This window comes from Thermomyces dupontii (assembly GCF_041956625.1).
Source record: "Thermomyces dupontii strain NRRL 2155 unplaced genomic scaffold VTN31scaffold_3, whole genome shotgun sequence".
Classification (NCBI taxonomy): Eukaryota; Fungi; Ascomycota; class Eurotiomycetes; order Eurotiales; family Trichocomaceae; genus Thermomyces; species Thermomyces dupontii.
Genome location: NW_027192309.1, coordinates 40,837 through 59,025, shown reverse-complemented (window position 1 = coordinate 59,025; position 18,189 = coordinate 40,837). Strand labels below are relative to the sequence as shown.

Below are 18,189 nucleotides of genomic sequence, written 5' to 3'. Positions count from 1 at the left end.
GCTTTGATTTGATTTGGCATGTTACATACCCTGTCCCATACCCTTGACTTTGATGGTTTCACGTTGATCCATGTCATGATTGTCCACGAGTAATGCTAGGTAGCATGTGTTGTTATAGCTAAATAAAACTACATGAATCCATTATTCTCCCAGAGCCATAAACTTCGTCCCACATAACATTCTCGATTGAAAGGTTCAGAGATATTACGGCCATAAGGCAGATTGCATCCGGAGCCAGCCCTCAATAAAATAAGACTATATTCTAGGCGCCAATATACCAGACCTCGGCGCCCAAGATGTCGAATTTCTCGCCTTCATCGGACAAGTTCTCGTTTCCGAACGTCGGACATGAGGAGCTCACACCTTTTTCGACCGAGTCGTCGATCCAGAGACCATAGTGTCCGTCTCTATAGCACGCGTTAGCTTGCAATATAAAGAACGGGAAGGGGACTACGCACCCTCCGCCAACACTTAGATATCCCGACTCGCAAAATATCATGTAATCATTCACGCCACTATATGGGAAGGCCTTGAAACGGATCCGTTCCGGTGTGGTGGTGCCGCTAACAGGCGTCGATGCAGATGTTGAATTGGAGGTTGTTGTTGTTGTTGTTGTCGCTGTGGAGGTTGTCGTCGTGCTTGATGTGAGATCAGGTTGGGATTGCTGCTTGAGCCTCGAGGCTGGCGGGGTGGCTGCTCGCAGCGTCGTGCTGCGCGCAGCGTTCGATGTATCCGCGCTGGGCGGTGGAGGTAACCCTGCGCGGCGGAGTTCTTCCTCAGTCATTAAGGGCGGGCGGTCATCCTGCGTCGATGAAGAACCTTCTCGCTCGTCCTGCGACGCGTCTGATTTGGAGGTGTTCTGGCTCTGATTCTGTGGCCACACCACCGGAGTCGACGGCAAGACGCTCGCCCGCCAGAGGAAACACTCGCCCGTTCCGTAGAAATGCGGCGCCGGGTGTGGTGGATCGGTCAGATAGGCTCCAAACAGCGTGCCGCCCGCGGAATTGTCCCGTAAAACAAGCACGTAACCAGCGCGCGGGCTGCGCTCCGAGACCCGCCTGCAGGTCTCGTACAGCGTGGCCAGGGACGAGCCATCCCTCTCCAGTGAGTACGCTAGTCGCCAGGTGTCCACCAGCTGTAGCCGTGGCGGGACGAGTAATCGGATCTCCTCTGCCAAGGCCCGCGTGAGGATGGGTTGTGAAGAATTAATGCCCGTCGCGCTGAGCGTCAGCGGCGTTAGGGGAGGGGGTTGGAATGGTGATGCGGTGCGTTTGGGTGTGTAGATGTTGGACGATAGCGTTGTGTCACGATGATCGGGGCCATCATTGTTTCCATTCGATGAGCTGCCCGCTGGAGGATCGGTCAATCGACGATAAAGCCCGGAGACTACTCTCGAGACCGGGTACGAAAAATAATTCCCAAAGGAGGGCGCATCAGTGGCCCGACTGGACGGTGATTTGGAGGAGGTCCTGGGCGAAGATCGCGATTGATTTGGAACGGGGGTTCCTGAGCGCGAGCTAGCGGCTGACATGCGTTCAGATGGAGAACGGGGCGATGCTCGAGTAACGGGATCCTGGATGTATTCATCGAGTTGTTGTGTTTGCTGATGCTTGATGTGCATCTTCACTCGAATCTTCATCGACGAGGTTCAGGTTACGTTACGATACGAGAAATATATCTTATCTCTGCCAACGATGCTGTCAGAATCGTAACAATAGTGTACGAGTACTCGTAGGTAGGTATGTAATACAGTACTAATTACAGTACCGACGACACGGGATACGCAGGGGAGCTCCAAGCCTACTACAACTACTACTCGTAAGTGTATGAAAGATTATTGAGAGAGAGAGCACGGACTTGAGCTCGTACTTGTGCCGAGCATGAGCCCAATATTCCACATGATCAGATCAAAACTACCCGAGGCTAGCTCTACCCTCATCACTCAGGAGTCGGGGAGACATCGAGTACCTACTACGCCTAGGGCCTACCAACTGTACCTACTCAACCCCTAAAAGACTCGATGTCATGTATCAATCCCGAAAGTCGTGATCCCAGAAGTCAGAAGGGCGTTCTCCGTCGAAGCTCGGGTTGACCGCTCTTTCGAATTGCAGCGATGAGTCTCTCTGTCGGCCGCTCTGCTTCGATACAGGCATCCTCAAGAAACGCAGAAATCCAGGGCAGCGCGTAACCATGTCTTTTGATGCTTGGCCCTTCGATCCGACTTCTAACAGCCGCGCAGAATCCACATCACGGATCCCGATCGATCCCAGAGGGACGAACGCAGGCAGCAACGTCAATTCGACATTATCGGGTCTTTGCCTTTGGAGCTCATTATTCAGGTCACGCATAATCTGAATGCCACAGACGTTGTCCGGAGCCGGAGGGTGCGTATTGTTGCTGGTCTATCGAAGTTCACCAGTTACTGGAATTCTTCTGGGTAGTGATACACTCTATGCTGACAGGGCCTCCTAGGTTTCGAAACGATGGCGCGCGATTTTCTCAAGTCAGCCGATCACTACGCATGTCTTGCGCGAAACGATTACATCCTTGGGTCTGCACCCGAAGGACATGGAACATAGCGAACATCGACCCGATGTGTTATTTCGAATGGCAACATAGATTACAACGTGGCCGGCCTGTCAAGAGGATCTTTCTCTCCCGGCCACCGGAATGGCCCGATTGGGGCGCTGAGATCAGATACGGCTCGCGCCGGCTGTGCTATCGTGGCCGGCGCCGCGCAGAAATCCAGATGTTGAATCTCGAAACCGGAGAGATATCGATTTGGTCCGACAGCAATGGTTTTGTAGGGGAAGAAAGTTTCTTCACATTGTCCGATCGCTATTTTGTTTTTTTCGCAGTACATGAGTTAAGTTTTTTTTTTTTTTTTTTTTTTTTTTTTTTTGTTTTGTTGTTGTTGTTGCTTCTTTCCACAATCGGGTGCCTAACATAGACAATCTTAGGGAGGGTGATGACAATTTCTCAACTGTTTTGACAGCATGGAATATACACACATCACAGAAATTGTTACAACGACTTCCGGGTTTTCCCGATCTGTCTTCACTCGTAGAGGACAGGGTGGTCATGGCTAGCCGTCCCGGATACGAGGACGAGGAACCTCCTTCGGTCTACGTTTGGGATCTGGGCACGAATGTTGTTCGAAAAGTTGCCGCATTCAAAAGACTCAGCTCATTTCATGTCGAGCCGGATGAGGATGCGCTGGTGGTGTTCCAAGTCAAATGGAAGAATGACCTGCCCCAGGTGCAGCAAACCAAGTGGAAACTGACGACCGTGGAGCATGCTCGAACGGAAGCAATTCCCTTTGTCGCTGGCGGTGCATCATGGTCGTCCTACGGACGAGGGATACGTCTCATTAAAAGGCTTCATCCCCACCTTCAGCCACAGGGCAGTAACCTGGAATGGCCATCTTGCGAAAGGTTTCAAAGCTGACATGCAATTCACGTACGACTACTGTCTCGACGAGCTGAGTGCCCGATGGGTTGAAGCCGACCCTCTCTACACAGACAACCATTTAGCCATTCTAACTCCCAACATTGTCTACTACTGGGCGAGCCAGATCATCCAGCCCGCCATTTACAACGTCCCCAACCGCACAATAACGTTGCCCTCGTACCAGTTGGACATCAGGGTGTTCACTAATCGCAACTCATCAGACCCCTGGTTTGAGCGGCATGACGACAGAATCTATCCAAACTTTGGGGATGTGAAACCCTTTGGCAACCAGGAGGTTTTTGGCCTGGTCGGCAAGGGCGGCTTCGAGCTCTGGTTTTTCAATCCGAACTTTGTGCCTGACGTCCCGAACACAGAGCCTCTTGCGACGGACCGATGGGATCAAGTGAAGGTTGTTCTTGGAAGCAATGAAAGCTGAGTTTTCAACCGCTCCTGCACATTGCGACATCTTTGCCACTCTTTGCAATTAGCATCCTTGATTTGATAGATACCTGTGAAGAAGTCGTGATTGGGTCTTGGATCGATGATATCGTGGATTAGAACGCGGCTTACGGAGTTACAAAGGTTGCATGTGTGAAAGCCTGGCTCCCTCTTGCATGTGGAGCAGGTTCTACGAAGAATATCGATACCATAGTCATATTTACATATCTGGTATGTGTAGTTCTCAATCTGTTGCTATGTGAACGTTGGATTCGCATGTCCTTTCCAGGTGGAAAGACTTCTTGCTGATGGGCAACGTGTCGCAACTTGGTTCTCATTGGATGGGCCATATGAGGGGAGTCCTAAGAATCGAATGTATAATATCTTATGGTCTACGCCTGGACGAGCCGACGGGGCGGCCCAGCTGCAGATGAGAACTTGACTGTCCATGGAGATCAATGGAGAGCAGCATGGTACATGGACCTTCTCCGTATTCTGTAGTTTGCTTAACTAATAGGTAATAATAGGTAGATCTCAGTCCTTTGAGGCTAGCCCTAGTCCTCTCAGCACGTAGGCGACAGGGAGGGAATTAACTTTAGCAATACCTAAGAGATTGGTACAGGCTTAACCTGAGAGATTGGAGATGTTCGATTCACCGAAGAGGGGCCTCCTCCTGTCTCCGTTTGGGACCTAGGCTCTATTTCTGTCCAAAAGTTGGAGCTTTGCGGCTTCTCGAGTCCTGGTCCTAACCTTTAAACCCTAAGGCCCCAGATGAGGATGCGCTGGTGGTATTCCAGATCAACTGGAGAAAACGTTCACCTGAGGTGTAGCAAACGAAGTGGACATTGACGACAGGGGAGCTGCTCGAGAAGAAACAATCCCGTCTGTCTCTGGCGAACTGTCACGGGCGAACGTGCAAGCGAACAATCCATTCACGCATCATCCGGTTTCTGTTCCACCTTCAACCACGTAACAATAGCCAAGCGTTTCCTTTCAAACTAGGGAATTCTATGCCGAATATGCACGTCATCTACGACCACACTGTTGACAAGCTGAGCGCCCAATGGGTTGATTCTGCCAGTTTCCCACAAGGTCGATGGTTTCGTCATTCTAACCCCTAACATTGTCTACTCCCGAGCCAAGAAGATACAAAAGCTGATCGTCTACGACACCACCAACGGCACAACTACCCTGCCCCTGCCCTCGTACCGGTGGGACAGCCGAGTGGTCACTGAGCGAGAACCAGTGGAGTCCTGGGTTCAGCGCTTAGGTCGGGCCAATTCTGAAGACGAGGAACACTGCTTAGTACCCTTTGGCAAGCAGGAGGTCTTTGGCCTGGCCGGCAAGGGCGGCGCTGAGCTCTGGTTGTTCAATCCGAACTTCGCCCCTGACCTCCCGGATGCGCAGCCGCTTGCGACGGAGGGGCATACAAGGAAATAAATCCTGGCGCCCGCCTTCATGCGAAACTGGCTCTCTACGAAGGATGTCAATGACAAAAATATCTGGTTTATTCTCCATCGGCGTAGAGATAAGAAGTTGACTGGTTACTTTCCGGGCGGAAAAAAAATTGTTTCATAGTTGTTGGAGGCACTGCGTCACACTTGGTTCTCATTGAACATGTCGTACAATCATGAGGGATGAGTTCTATGAAACCAAATTCATACCATGAAATAATACAGATTAGATCCAATCATTTCCGCGGCCGAAGGTCTACCGTCTCAAACTCCAGTCCGTGAGCTTCGAACACATGCCCCGGACGCAGGGCGTCAGTGTACAGATTGGTTTCAGAGTGAGGATGAAAAAGTCCCGTCTGCGTGCAGTTCAACACCGCCTTCAGACCAGGCGGGTCAGTCAGTCGGAAGACCCCCCAGTCCGGGTCTTTGCTCGGAGCGCAGACAATCGCGATGCTCTCCGGCAACATGACCTGGTAGCCGCAGTGGGTGTGAAGGTCGCGGGAGCTCATGAAGCAGGACTGTGTTGGATGCGTGTGGATCCATCCTAGCATCATCAAGTCCTCTGAGTCACAGTAGTCGAATATAGCGGACTCGTTGACCGTCTCACACGTGTCCGGCGTTGACTCCTGCTCGGGGATCAGTAGTTTGGAGATGAACAGTGCATTTGAAATCAGCGTGCCGCAGAGGATCCCGCAGGTCTCCAGGTTGCGACGGGTGTTGGGTTCGGCTATTGCCAGGAAATGTTTGCGGAGGTTAGGGGGAAGGAAAACTGTTCTGAGAGGGGTTCCATTCTCTAGATAGGCAGCTGGCTTAAATGTGAATGTTGATGGGTCGAGATCAGTGTGAGACACATCAGATGTTGGCTTCGCGACCTCCTTGCTGGGTAATGGAGGTGGTCCAGATGACGGAATCTTCTCCGGCCGCGGAGGCGGCCTCAACTGGTCACGCTCCTTCGGAGGTAGAGCAGGAGGTTTCGATATGTTGGCAGTCGTATAACGTGGTGGTGAGACAGTCGGGCGGTGAGCATCAAATGGTATCTGACGTGGAACGCTTGGGTATTGAAAGACCGGTGTGCCATTCGATGGCGCTGAGTCCGTTTGGGTATAGGTCGTCGTCTCAGATGACGGCCGATCCAGATTCATTCGTATTTGTTGAATTCGGCGGCTGATGTCGTCGTGGTCACCATCGGCCGCCTCATCACGTTGTAAAGCTTGTTCCCAGTCTCCCCAGAGCCCGCCTGCGCGACGAGCACTTTCCTCTTCCTGAGAAAGCCCAGCTCTGGCGATCGCCCTGCGATTGATTTCCCTGCGCGCCAAGCGAACTGCGAGTTCTTTGTTCTCCCTGGCCTCCAGCGGCTTGGCAACCCCAGTCAACGCCGGGTCAAGAGGGTACGGATGTGAAGAACGAGAATCATCTCTTGTTTCAACCTTCTTCTTTGACTCTCGCTCTTTCAGTATCTGCATGTAACGCTCATATCGTTTGTTTATTCGGGGCTTCAGCGCTTCGAGCTTCTCGATGCTGATCTTGGCCTGCCTTTCAGCCGCCAGCAGCCCCTTGCGGTTGGCTGCATCTTTGGCTTCGGAGTGATTAACCAGATGGACCAGAATGAGCTGGGCATGTCGAAATAGCAACAGATACGCTTGTTCATCATGTCCCTCAGTTTCGTAGATTTGCGCCTGGCACGAACGCTGGTTAGCAATATTCCCGCACACCCCCGGATCAAAGCCTAGTACCTCTCTGGCCAGCGACACTGCCGTTCGCAACCAGTACCGCAACGGAATGTTCGGGTTGTACTCGTAGTCCTGGGCCAAGCGGGCTATCTGCTCGACGCTATGCGGGGTGGAGGACCCTCTGGAAGACATCATAGCTCCGGTGCGTACGTAACGCTTTCAGCAGCTACTGGCCGTCGTCCCCAGACACGGGCGAAGTCGACGAAAAATAGATGACGTGGGAACGCGCTGCGCCGGACGGCTGCGCGCATATTTAGCTGTTGCAGACCGACGCACACTGAGTTGTCTCCGGAGGTTGGACCAGAACGATCGAACGGATGATTAAGAGTTAAGGCCCCGCCCAGGCTCAAGGCAGACTGTTTTGACTCCGATTTGAGGCCTGGACGTTGCCAAGAAATGCTTAGACTTAACTCCTCGTTCCGGATGCCTTGGAGCCTTAGGCATCCATATGAACCGCTCAACTTTGCGAAAAGTGAAAATATTCGACATGATAGTGGTTAATAACCAGTTCAACCACCTGATCGATGCGATTGCTTGCGCAATGTCGCCCGTCTGCCGTGGCTTCGACTCCAGGCTGGCCCTGGGGGCGGTCGATGTACTACGGCGTGAAAATCGCCTCCAGAGCTTACCGCAAACTAACGAATGAACACGTCGATTCCGCCCTTGTGAGAAAATTGCAGTCAGCTTTTGCCCATGCTCGGCCTAATCGGGTCAATATCGTGAGTCCGAAGCTCTGTGGTATGTCGCCGATTGCTGATTTGTGGTCACGGTATCCTGACTAACCTTGCGAGTGCAGACGACATAGTGCAGCAGCTCTCTCCGTTCCTCAACCGGAACGCGCCGACCGACATCTTGGACATATGCCCCGGTACCGGGTTGCTATCCGCAAAGATAAACGAGGCTTTGCAGCCTCGTAGGCATGTACTCCTAGAAACGCGGGAAAGACATTTTCGTGACATGCTTTCGCCGTTGACCTCGAGACCCGGGATCATCCTAACAAACATTGACATACCGAAGAGTGGCCACATCGATTGGGGCGCACTGGCATGGAACAACATAGCCGCGCCAGAAGAGACAGCGAAGCCACAAACGCGGAACGACAGGTTGCTCGTTCTTGCAAATCTCACAGATAACTCCTTAGACCCAGCCGCTACATTGTTGGCACGTTTTATAGAGGATGGATTGAGACGCACCGGCCTGCAAAGGTACGGCCTGGTGCGAATCGTGGCGTGTGTGCCACCATCTGAAGGAGAACTGGTGCTTCCTCGCACCGTCACCGATCGTGGCCGAATAGGTATGGTGGTTGAGCCGGTCACTCGCCATCTGATCAGCATTGCCGAGTCGGACGCAAACGAGGAACTGCTCTGTCGGCGAGATGATCGCTTGGTGAAGGAAAGCGCGTCAACCATCGCGCGGCAAATGACCGCCGGCGGAATCAAGGTTCCAGAGGGGCGCGAGCGACCGCCCATCCCGGAAGGCCTCGGATGGACTTCCAAGCGGCCGGGTGAATCTCGTTCAAACGAGGCCCGGAGATTGGAGACGTACAGTCGCCGCATGGAATTCGCGGACAAGCAGACTGCGGTTGATTTGCTAGAGGCGCAAATCACCGCTTTGACTGTGGACCTCCACGCGACGCCGCAAGAACTGTCACTCCCTCAGATGATATCGCTTCGTAACCAAGTCAAGCAGGAGCTAGAGGAAGGGCGTGTATCTAACTATGAATCAACGGTCGACAATCGACGGGCCACCAGGCTGAACAGCAGCGATCTGGAGCGGCGCGGCCTCACAAAACCCGTCCTCGCATGGGATCGTCGTCCCTTCGAGCCCCTGTACATCCATCGGGGGGAACTCTGGCCCCCAGAAAGGGAACTGAGTGTACTGTATTTCGAACCAGCGCGCAAGTCGCGCATCTTCGACGCCCTCCTGGCCCCGGATGGGCAGCCTCGCCAGGTCGAGATCAGCATGTACCTCGCCGTGCTTTATTCTCTGGCAAAACGGTCATCCGACTCGCTTGCCGACACGCTGCGGCGCATGTTCCCAACCAAATCCATACAGGACACTATCCATGACGTGCCTAGTCTCTTCTATCATGTCCCGAAATTACCACTTGAAGATCTCGACGTGCGAAAGAAAAGTCCCGCCCAAAAGGGGGTTCCCAATGTCGACTGGTTTGAGTTCTTCCCCGACGAGGTCCGCCTTCGTACGCTGCCATTTGGCACCATTCATGACTTGATTATGGCGTACCTAAAATCGCCGTATGCCCCCAAGAGTTTGACGCAAATCTACCGGACGTTGGGAGGTGATCTCACTATCGCTGATTCAGAGCTCATTGTGGGCAGCAGTGAGCCGGAATAAATGGCCATGTACTCTACCTTCCATCAAGGTTGGTTTGGAGTTGGTCGGTCATGTATGAGTGCTCTACTCTCTAGACATGTGCATTAGTCTCGGTTAATGATGATATGAATCTAGATGTCTAACGATACAGAATAATGCAGCTCGATCTGAGGATACCGTTCCAGGAACAGTCCGAAATCAATGCCTCACCGACCATGCAAAAAAAGTCTTGTGCACAAGATCCGAAACATGCATGCATTTTGCCTCCATCAGTCTACATTATTACCCTCCTCGTCCGCCCGCCTAAACCTCGCCGGACACGAACGTGACCTTCCCAACCCACACAGCGTGCTCGAGGGCCAGCGCAGTCGGTTAGGGTCTGCTTGATCTCCAAACAGATATATCGCCAACCGATGGTCCTCCTTCCGCATCGCGTCACAGACGTCTCGGGCACGTTGGAAGCCGAGGCCAGGCAAATCAAATCGCACCGTGAGGTGGTCGGGGTTGTCAAAGTCCATGTCGAGTGGATCACGGGCCCGGAGGAATTCTACCGCTGTGTCATTTTGCACCGTTTCGGGCTTGTAGATCAGGCTGATATGAATGCTCAGGCTAAGACCGCAGTAGATGGTAACTAGTTTGAAAGGCGGCTGGCCCTCCTCTCGCTCTCTGGGACTACGCCAGTCGTGAAAGTGGACCGCAGTGGGTGTCTTGTCATAGGCGACTTTGAGGACCATGGCAGTAGTTCCTGTATATATATATTAGCTGGAGCTTCAAAGGAGCTCGGTTTGACGCACAGGTAGAGATAATATCTGTCAGATAGTCTATGCAGGAGATAATGAAGCTGGAGGATGGAAAGAAAAAAGAGGGATCAAGTATTGCCGCATTGTAAAGAGTTGAAAGAACTACAAAGGAAGGAACCATCATGGTCATTGAAGATTACTCTAACAGGAAAGTGTAACAACGACACGACAAGCCCTAAATCCCAAGGTCCAAGACACAACACCATAAACACTGCTTCCCCATGCAAATAATCCCAAATTCCATGCAAATGGCTAAATCATGCCCGTGATGCCAAGTCTAGTTGCACAAAAGACATAAAAGACACAAACAAATGGGTATAATAACAACTCATGAGAGGAAGAAAGCGTCAAAGAACAGAGTAAGGCATGATAGAGAACCTTGGAGAACTCAGAATGATCAAGCAGCCTTGGCCTTTGATTCCAAGAATTCGAGCCACTCTGCAGGCTGGATACGCTCGGTCGGTTCCTTGGCCACAGCTGGGCTGAGCACTGTCTCGACAAATCCATGGCGGGGGACCCGGAGGCTGCCATTCTGAGCCGCTTCAAACACGACTCCTTGCTTGGACATGGTGAGCAGCTGGGTCTTATTCGTGCTGCTGGGCAGTAGTAGGCACTCGCCGATGGCTGCAGCGAGAAGCGTCAGCGCAAGAGAGTAGACATCGGCTGCCGCGGTAACGGAAGCCGTGGTCATGGCGGATAAGGTAAGGAGCTCAGGCGCGGCGAATGGGGGTGTGAGAGCCGTTGGAAGAGCATCAACATCGGAGGCACTATGAGCGGAAGAGAAGTCGGCGAAGATGGCCTGGTACGGAAAGACGCTGGTGTTGACTTTGTCGGGATAGCGCGAGCGTAAGAGGATATTCTGCGGCTTGATGTCACCATGCACGACACCGGCCTTGTCATGCAGCCAGCCTAGACCGCAAATCAACTCCGTGGCGAGGTCGCACCAGCCAGGCATTGTTATGACGGGGTCGCGCATGGATTGGGTCGAAAAATTGGCGCGCGCAGCTACTGCTCGTTCCTTGATGTAGGTGGACAACGGTGGGAATTCAGCAGCCATGACGATCGACCTGGAATCTGGCAGACATCCAAGGAACGAAACTACATGCCGATCATGACCGGCAGTAGCCATTAGCCGGGTCAAGATTCGGGCCTCCGCCTTGACTATCGGCCTGGCATCTGAACGCCACGGGGATTTCACCGCAACGAGCTGTGTGGTATATCCTTCCGACGTGGGCAATTTCGCGGCAGCCTTGTACACGACGCACCAAGCGCCGCGGCCGTACTCTGCAATCTTTCCGTTGGACTCATCAAGCTCATATTCCAGCTCATGGACGAACACGCGGGGCGCAGTGTCATCTTCTAGTATCGGCGACTTCACGGGGGTACAGGCACCGTTTGTCGGCGTCTCCGGCGGAGTTAGCGTTGGCTTAGGCTTCAGAGGCAGCTGCTGAGAGCGACTCTCATCCACTGGGGACTCAAGGCCCGGCTGGATAAGACCGTCTGTTGACATCGGAATACGCTAACGAGGATCGTTCGTTGATATCTAGCACTGTGGGGATACGCGGATGCAAATTTAGGGTATGAATCGATCAACGCACAATGCAGGTAAAAGGATGCAAGTGACAACTCGCTATCAAGGAACGTCCATGATCTCAGTGGCAACGGGGAAACGATAAATACCTAAGCAGTCTGGGGAAAGCATTGCATATGGAAAAATCTTGCGGAAATTTCCATGGATCGCGGGGCGGAAGTATCCAGATATACGGGACGAATCTTTGAGCAATCTACAAACAAATCTTGGAGGGCACGGAAATTTCTTCGTCTTGACTCTGAGCGGGAAATGATTTCCCAGTTTCGATCGTGTCTTTTTTTTTTTTTTTTTTTTTTCTTTTTCTTTTTTCGCTGTAATCAGATGCTCTCTTCCATCTTCGTCCACTGACGGTCGGCTGCCTGCAAGTCGACGGAATCGATCCGTTTAGCGCCCGCTGCATCGGGTAGTACAGTACCTGCAGTTGACCCAGGCGGCCCCTTTTCCCCTTTGCCACCATCAACACAGAGAGGCGCTGGCAAATGTTACACTGCTGTAACTGTCTGCGATGGTTACAGTTACACTTCTTCCTGGGCGGGTTGTCAACGGCCTCGAGACGTTTCTTAACCTAAACTTTCTCGACGGAAGAAAGCCACAAGCGGCGTTTGAAGCCAAGACGTTGGTCGGACCCGCTTTTTTCCGATTCTGGAGTCACCTTGCTGAGTCATCACCCTGCCTGCGGGATGGTTCAAGCACCCGCATGGTCCATGCTCCATGAGGTTGGAGATCTCCGTCAGTATTATTTAATATGTACCTGGTAGATTATGTATTGGCCGAGATCCCAGATCGAATGGCGGATTGACGGCAAGGCAGATTCACAATGACGGAAGAAGTACTTAATATGCAATGGCACTGCAGACTGACCTTGTCATTGAATAGGTTAAATCAAAAACGATGCAATCTGACTCAACTGCGGAATCACTCGGAACCATCCTGCAAGATTGCAGGGACGGCCAGGGATACCTTTGGGCAGTTTCTGAGCAGTTTTTCAGAGAGAACATTGAAGACAGGGCGCAAACGAAGCTTGAAAATGCTTTTGGATTCTTGTCTGCATTTCAGGTGAATGGCATTGGCGATCAGGGGCTGTTATAAGCACACCCGACGGCTAGAGAGGTACCACCGCCAGTTCCACCACCATTTGCTGATACAGAGAATCCATCAACCTGTATCGGACGCACCGCAAACACAATGCGCATGCCATCGGTGAAGGAGCACCACATATACCCTGAACTCGTGGATCCAGGACCCCTCTAGAGACCCCACGTCGGCCCCGGATTCGCGGAGGCTAATAAGCATGAGGGGCCCTCGAACTCTAGTACCCGGCCCAGAACGTCGACGACTTGCGTCAAAGTCGATCTCGGAAAGTCTAATCAAACTGCAACATCACGCAGCATGTCTGTCCCAAACGGCAAAGTACAGGCGACGGATTCCGTTGTGGCGGAGCCCGCCCTGACCTTTAGCAATATCATCAACGGCGAAGCTCGTCGCGGGGAGAAAACGACCCGCGCCATCAATCCATCGAACAAACAACCGCTCTGGGAGATTCCCGTGGCCAACGAGAATGATGTCAACGACGCAGTCAATGCCGCCGCCGCGGCATTCCCCGCGTGGTCGCAGACCCCATGGGAGGAGCGTGCGAAGTATCTGGAGCGTGCCCGCGAAGTGCTGCTGGGATTGCGCGATACTCTGTCCAGCTTGATCATGCAGGAGAACGGCAAGCCGGTGGGTCAAACCGTTAGCTTGATCTGAAGACTCCATAATGCTGAGAGAGAGCCATGCAGATCCAATTTGCCAAGATGGAGGTCGATCATTCGGCCGGCTCCCTGGCATACAACGGTGAGAGACAATTCATCTAATGGCTCCAAGTTTCGTCAACGAATTGATGGCTCATCATCACAGCGTCTCATCCTCCGCTGCAGCCTCGTGTAGCGCAGGACGACGATGAACTCCGGATCACGGTGCGCCATGTCCCCATCGGCGTGGTTGCCGCAATCTGCCCGTTCAACTACCCTCTTGTGCAGGCTGTGGCGAAGATCGGCCCGGCGTTGATCACCGGCAACACGGTGATTGTCAAGCCCTCGCCGTTCACGCCGTACAGCACCTTGAAATTCGTCGAGGCTGTGAAGGACATCTTCCCACCAGGCGTTCTTCAGGTGCTGAACGGTGACGCCCAGACCGGGGCGCTGCTCTGTGAGCACCCCAACGTTCAGCATATCAGCTTCACGGGATCCATCGCCGTGGGGAAGAAGATCATGGCCACGGCCAGCAAGTCGCTGAAGCGCGTGACGCTCGAGCTGGGCGGCAACGATGCATGCGTTGTCTGCCCGGACATCGATGTGTCCGTAGTTGCGCCACAGGTGGCCGTCGGTGCATTCCTAAACTCAGGCCAGTTCTGCCTGGCGTGTAAACGCATCTATGTGCATGAGGACATTTACGAGGAATTTAAGCAGAAGCTCGTCGACGTGGTCAAGTCGTGGAAGACAAGCCCATCGACACCCGATGCGGGGAATACGCTCGGGCCGCTCCAGAACGAGATGCAGTTCGCAAAGGGCAAATCGTACTTTGAAGATTCGCGGAAGAACGGCTATCGCTTCGCATTGGGCGGGGATGATGCCTATTACGATGACAGCAGCTATGTTCTGCAACCCGCCATCATCGATAACCCGCCGGATGACTCTCGCATTGTCAGAGAGGAACCTTTCGGTGAGTCCTCCCGTCTTTGATCGGCCAACCGATTCCCCCTTGAATTTTTCAAGAGAATTATCTAAACATGGAACCCCCCTGTCTAGCTCCCATTGTTCCCCTCCTCAAGTGGTCTAGCGAAGACGACCTCATCGCCCGTGTAAATGACACCAACACCGGTCTCGGTGCCAGCGTCTGGTCCGGCGACGTCGACCGTGCCGTCGCCCTTGGCCAGCGCATCCACGCAGGCAACGTCACCATCAACCATTTCCCCGTTCCGCACCCGAATGCCCACCTGGCTGGATGGAAGGAGAGTGGCCTGAGCGGTGAATACGGGACGGAAGGACTGCAAGCGTATTGCAATGTTCAGACGATGCAATGCTTCAAGGCACCAGTTGGGGCTGGGTCTGCCGAAGCCGAGTGATTCTACGACTGTTGTTGCCGTTCTATTGTTCTTTGGTACTATTGTTTAAACGTCTTGGATTCCGAGCTACGATGGGAATCAGAATGAGGAATTCCAGTTTCTTCCGTGAGAATCATTCACTGGATTCGTACATGCGACACTATCGCAACTAATCATACGGTACAGGATGTGATTTACAGCTTCGACTGCAGGCTCGCCTTCAGCCGCTTCTCGACCGCATCCATGTACTCGCGCGTTGTGACCCAGGCCTCGCGGTCCTTGCGGCCGCACGCCAGGGCCAGGTCCTTAGTCATGATGCCGTCCTCGTTGACGGTGTCGATGCACGCCTTCTCGAGCAGCTCGGCAAAGGTCACCACGTCCGGCGTGTTGTCCAGCTTGCCGCGCTGCGCCAAGCCGCGAGTCCAGGCGAAGATGGAGGCGATCGGGTTCGTCGACGTCTCCTTGCCCTTCTGGTACTCGCGGTAGTGGCGAGTGACCGTGCCATGGGCGGCCTCGGACTCGAAGGCGGAGCCGTCAGGGGTGGTCAACGTGGAGGTCATGAGGCCTAGCGAGCCGAAGCCTTGGGCGACGATGTCGGATTGGACGTCGCCGTCGTAGTCTGTTAAATTTATGGTCAGCGAGGTTTGGTCCCGTCTGATAAAATTGAGATGAAACCCACTCTTCATTGCAACCACAAAGCCACCCTCGCTCTTGATCATTTGCGCCACCATGTCATCGATCAGGCGGTGCTCGTACCAGATGCCCTTCTCCTCAAACTGCTTCTTGTAATCCTTCTCGTAGATTTCCTGGAAGATGTCCTTGAATCGGCCATCGTACTTCTTGAGAATGGTGTTCTTGGTGCTCATGTAGAGCGGCAGACCCTGCAACAGAGCCATCCGGAAGCTGGAGTGGGCGAAGCCTCGGATCGACTCGTCAGTGTTGTACTGTGTTTGCGCAATGCCGGCGCCGTCAAAGTCGAAGACTTTGATGCGCTCCGGCTCTCCGCCCTTGGGGGTGTAGACAAGCTCCAGAGTGCCCTCGCCAGGAATCAGGCGGTCCGTAGCTCGGTACTGGTCACCAAATGCATGGCGACCAATGATGATCGGCTTCTTCCAACCAGGGACGATCCGAGGAATTCGCGGAATTACGATGGGCTCTCGGAAAACGGTACCGCCGCTGGGGTTCGTTAGGACAAGGAGATGATGCAGGGGTTCCCGCGAGGAGACTCACAGAATGTTCCGAATCGTACCGTTGGGAGACAACCACACTGGTGCCGTCAGTTGATGAGCTGTGCGACGTCGGTTACAACGACTTACTCTTCTTCAGCTTGAATTCCTCGACCCGGGCCTCATCCGGCGTGATTGTCGCGCACTTGACGCCGACGCCATACTTCTTGATGGCATTGGCGGCATCAATCGTGACTTGATCATCGGTCTGATCTCGGTATTCCAAGCCCTACAGACGAGTCAGCACATGCTCTGGGCCATGCCTCCAACTCATCCCGCGGCATACCAAGTCGTAGTATTTGAGGTCAATGTCGAGATAACTGGGTAATGCTCAGTACCGCGCTCATCACGGTCATAGTCGTCTGCATCTCGACAGTGTGCTGCAACTTACGGCAAGATGAACTATGGCGGCGTTAGGAACCCGATTCCGAGGCAATTCGCACGGCTAATGGCGGGACTCACTCGTTCTCGAATGTCCTTCCAGATAATTCTGGTCATCTACACGGCAATATGCCCAATTCGGCCATCGGTCAGCTCATCCTTGCTTCAGATCGAAATTCGAAGGTTCTCCGCAACGGTCATGATTGGAGAGGGGATACTCGTCCACGTCCGGTTTTCCCTCCACGTCCGGTTTTCCCCGCACCCACGAGAATACATGTGATACATAAACACCTCTTTATCCCTCGGTGCGATCCAGCGGTGAAAGACCGGCAGAGGTCGAATTTGCGAGAGGGACAGGGTCACTATACCTCATCACCGTCCATTTCCACGACGGGATTCTTGACCTTGATCTTCTTGGGGACGGACGCCATGGTGCGAATCTGCAACGACGAAAACGAGATCGGTACGTGCTGACGGAGTGACGGCGTGACAGCGGCTGATCGTGAAACAGAAATCGGGCGAGCGACGGAAGAAGTGCGAGTTGTCGAGGTCGAAAAAGCAGCAGCGGCGGTAGAGGAAGGAAGAATGCTGCGAGAGACGACCTTCGGTCGGATCCCGTGCGGAAGTTGCCGAAGAGGGTTCATCTTGATATGAGATTTCGACGAACTTCGGTTGCGAGCCTGACGGGGGAGAGGGCGCCACCCGAACAATGCAACGCAATCTCGCCTTCCGGACAAGACGTGTGGGCGACGGCTATTCCCAGGAGCCGAGGAGGTGAATTTTCGGGCGGAGGGGGAACAACCGAACAACGCGCGGAGGTGGAGCAGCAGCAGCAAAGCGCCTGATTTTCAAACGGTTGTTCGGCTTACCGGCGATGAGACCGTGGCTTCAGAGGCCAGTGAATCTTCGAACGGCCTCCAAAACTAGAGACCAAGGGGAAGAGTGGAAGAGATGAGCGAGTCTGACTACGATGGCTCCAAAGGCCTACGGTGAGTCACCCTTTTTTTCTCCTTGACCTTGCCCGTGCTCGTTAGTCGTTACTCTTGGAGCACAAGGGTCGAAATCAATCCACAAAGACGGTGCCATGTCCAACGTCGTGGGGCCCTGGCCTCTTGACATGCTCCCACTGCCGAAGCCGGAGGTTAAGGACGACTTGGAACGTCATTGTGCCGCAACCCTAAATCATGCCTGAGGCATCAAGATTTCTGTCTTGAGCCGAATAACCTTGCATTCTACAAGCCTACCCACACAAGGAGCGATCCCAATGATAGGAAAATGCAATGCCATACTTTCCGCCTGACATGGAAACATGGACTTTTAGCTATGAACAAGACTCTTCAACAATGACTTCATAACTCGGGGCAGAGGAACTCCCACGGATTATTGCCTCCCGGAAAATTTACCGTGGAAAACCGTGCCAATCCGATGAGCTTTGATTGGACGGGGACACGGAGTTCTGCCGACTTTCGGGTGGAACCTTCTTATGTAAGCACGCAACATCCGCATTTCGGAGGGAATAGATAACGAGTTATACTGTCAATATAAAGCCAGAAGGGTGCATAACTTCGTAACTCATACTTGATCTGCTCCGCTGGCAGTTGGCACCTACCGTGCAGTTGACAGGCGAAACCTACTGGGAAAAGCCATCTTCCAAGAGCCTGGCACTGGATGCCCGGATGGCTGGGCGTATGGGTGGACGTCGG

General features: G+C 53.3%; 10 protein-coding genes across 10 annotated transcripts; 5 read left to right on the top strand and 5 right to left on the bottom strand.

Moving 5' to 3' along the window:
• Window positions 1–262: 262 nt before the first annotated feature.
• On the bottom strand, window positions 263–1,621 carry VTN31DRAFT_3456 (uncharacterized protein; the record flags this gene model as incomplete). Its single annotated transcript, XM_069403737.1, has 2 exons — window positions 263–407; window positions 459–1,621. 2 exons carry the CDS (start codon window positions 1,619–1,621, stop codon window positions 263–265), a joined length of 1,308 nt encoding a protein of 435 aa, XP_069260781.1.
• A 492-nt stretch (window positions 1,622–2,113) lies between these two features.
• On the top strand, window positions 2,114–2,619 carry VTN31DRAFT_3455 (uncharacterized protein; the record flags this gene model as incomplete). Its single annotated transcript, XM_069403736.1, has 3 exons — window positions 2,114–2,184; window positions 2,240–2,384; window positions 2,473–2,619. The coding sequence occupies 3 exons, from the start codon at window positions 2,114–2,116 to the stop codon at window positions 2,617–2,619; spliced, it is 363 nt and encodes a 120-aa protein (XP_069260780.1).
• Window positions 2,620–3,295: 676 nt separating this feature from the next.
• On the top strand, window positions 3,296–3,886 carry VTN31DRAFT_3454 (uncharacterized protein; the record flags this gene model as incomplete). Its single annotated transcript, XM_069403735.1, has 1 exon — window positions 3,296–3,886. The coding sequence occupies one exon, from the start codon at window positions 3,296–3,298 to the stop codon at window positions 3,884–3,886; it is 591 nt and encodes a 196-aa protein (XP_069260779.1).
• Window positions 3,887–4,358: 472 nt separating this feature from the next.
• On the top strand, window positions 4,359–5,328 carry VTN31DRAFT_3453 (uncharacterized protein; the record flags this gene model as incomplete). The annotated part of the gene is made up of 3 exons (XM_069403734.1): window positions 4,359–4,361; window positions 4,416–4,458; window positions 4,970–5,328. 3 exons carry the CDS (start codon window positions 4,359–4,361, stop codon window positions 5,326–5,328), a joined length of 405 nt encoding a protein of 134 aa, XP_069260778.1.
• Window positions 5,329–5,578: 250 nt separating this feature from the next.
• Window positions 5,579–7,204, bottom strand: VTN31DRAFT_3452 (uncharacterized protein; the record flags this gene model as incomplete). Its single annotated transcript, XM_069403733.1, has 2 exons — window positions 5,579–7,018; window positions 7,076–7,204. The coding sequence occupies 2 exons, from the start codon at window positions 7,202–7,204 to the stop codon at window positions 5,579–5,581; spliced, it is 1,569 nt and encodes a 522-aa protein (XP_069260777.1).
• Window positions 7,205–7,596: 392 nt separating this feature from the next.
• VTN31DRAFT_3451 (uncharacterized protein) lies at window positions 7,597–9,427 on the top strand (the record flags this gene model as incomplete). The annotated part of the gene is made up of 2 exons (XM_069403732.1): window positions 7,597–7,810; window positions 7,869–9,427. 2 exons carry the CDS (start codon window positions 7,597–7,599, stop codon window positions 9,425–9,427), a joined length of 1,773 nt encoding a protein of 590 aa, XP_069260776.1.
• Window positions 9,428–9,675: 248 nt separating this feature from the next.
• Window positions 9,676–10,140, bottom strand: VTN31DRAFT_3450 (uncharacterized protein; the record flags this gene model as incomplete). The annotated part of the gene is made up of 1 exon (XM_069403731.1): window positions 9,676–10,140. The coding sequence occupies one exon, from the start codon at window positions 10,138–10,140 to the stop codon at window positions 9,676–9,678; it is 465 nt and encodes a 154-aa protein (XP_069260775.1).
• Window positions 10,141–10,603: 463 nt separating this feature from the next.
• VTN31DRAFT_3449 (uncharacterized protein) lies at window positions 10,604–11,716 on the bottom strand (the record flags this gene model as incomplete). Its single annotated transcript, XM_069403729.1, has 1 exon — window positions 10,604–11,716. The coding sequence occupies one exon, from the start codon at window positions 11,714–11,716 to the stop codon at window positions 10,604–10,606; it is 1,113 nt and encodes a 370-aa protein (XP_069260774.1).
• A 1,470-nt stretch (window positions 11,717–13,186) lies between these two features.
• VTN31DRAFT_3448 (uncharacterized protein) lies at window positions 13,187–14,900 on the top strand (the record flags this gene model as incomplete). Its single annotated transcript, XM_069403728.1, has 4 exons — window positions 13,187–13,516; window positions 13,576–13,630; window positions 13,694–14,497; window positions 14,584–14,900. 4 exons carry the CDS (start codon window positions 13,187–13,189, stop codon window positions 14,898–14,900), a joined length of 1,506 nt encoding a protein of 501 aa, XP_069260773.1.
• A 173-nt stretch (window positions 14,901–15,073) lies between these two features.
• On the bottom strand, window positions 15,074–16,917 carry VTN31DRAFT_3447 (uncharacterized protein; the record flags this gene model as incomplete). Its single annotated transcript, XM_069403727.1, has 8 exons — window positions 15,074–15,498; window positions 15,559–16,055; window positions 16,110–16,146; window positions 16,196–16,334; window positions 16,392–16,425; window positions 16,497–16,507; window positions 16,568–16,603; window positions 16,855–16,917. 8 exons carry the CDS (start codon window positions 16,915–16,917, stop codon window positions 15,074–15,076), a joined length of 1,242 nt encoding a protein of 413 aa, XP_069260772.1.
• Window positions 16,918–18,189: the final 1,272 nt, after the last annotated feature.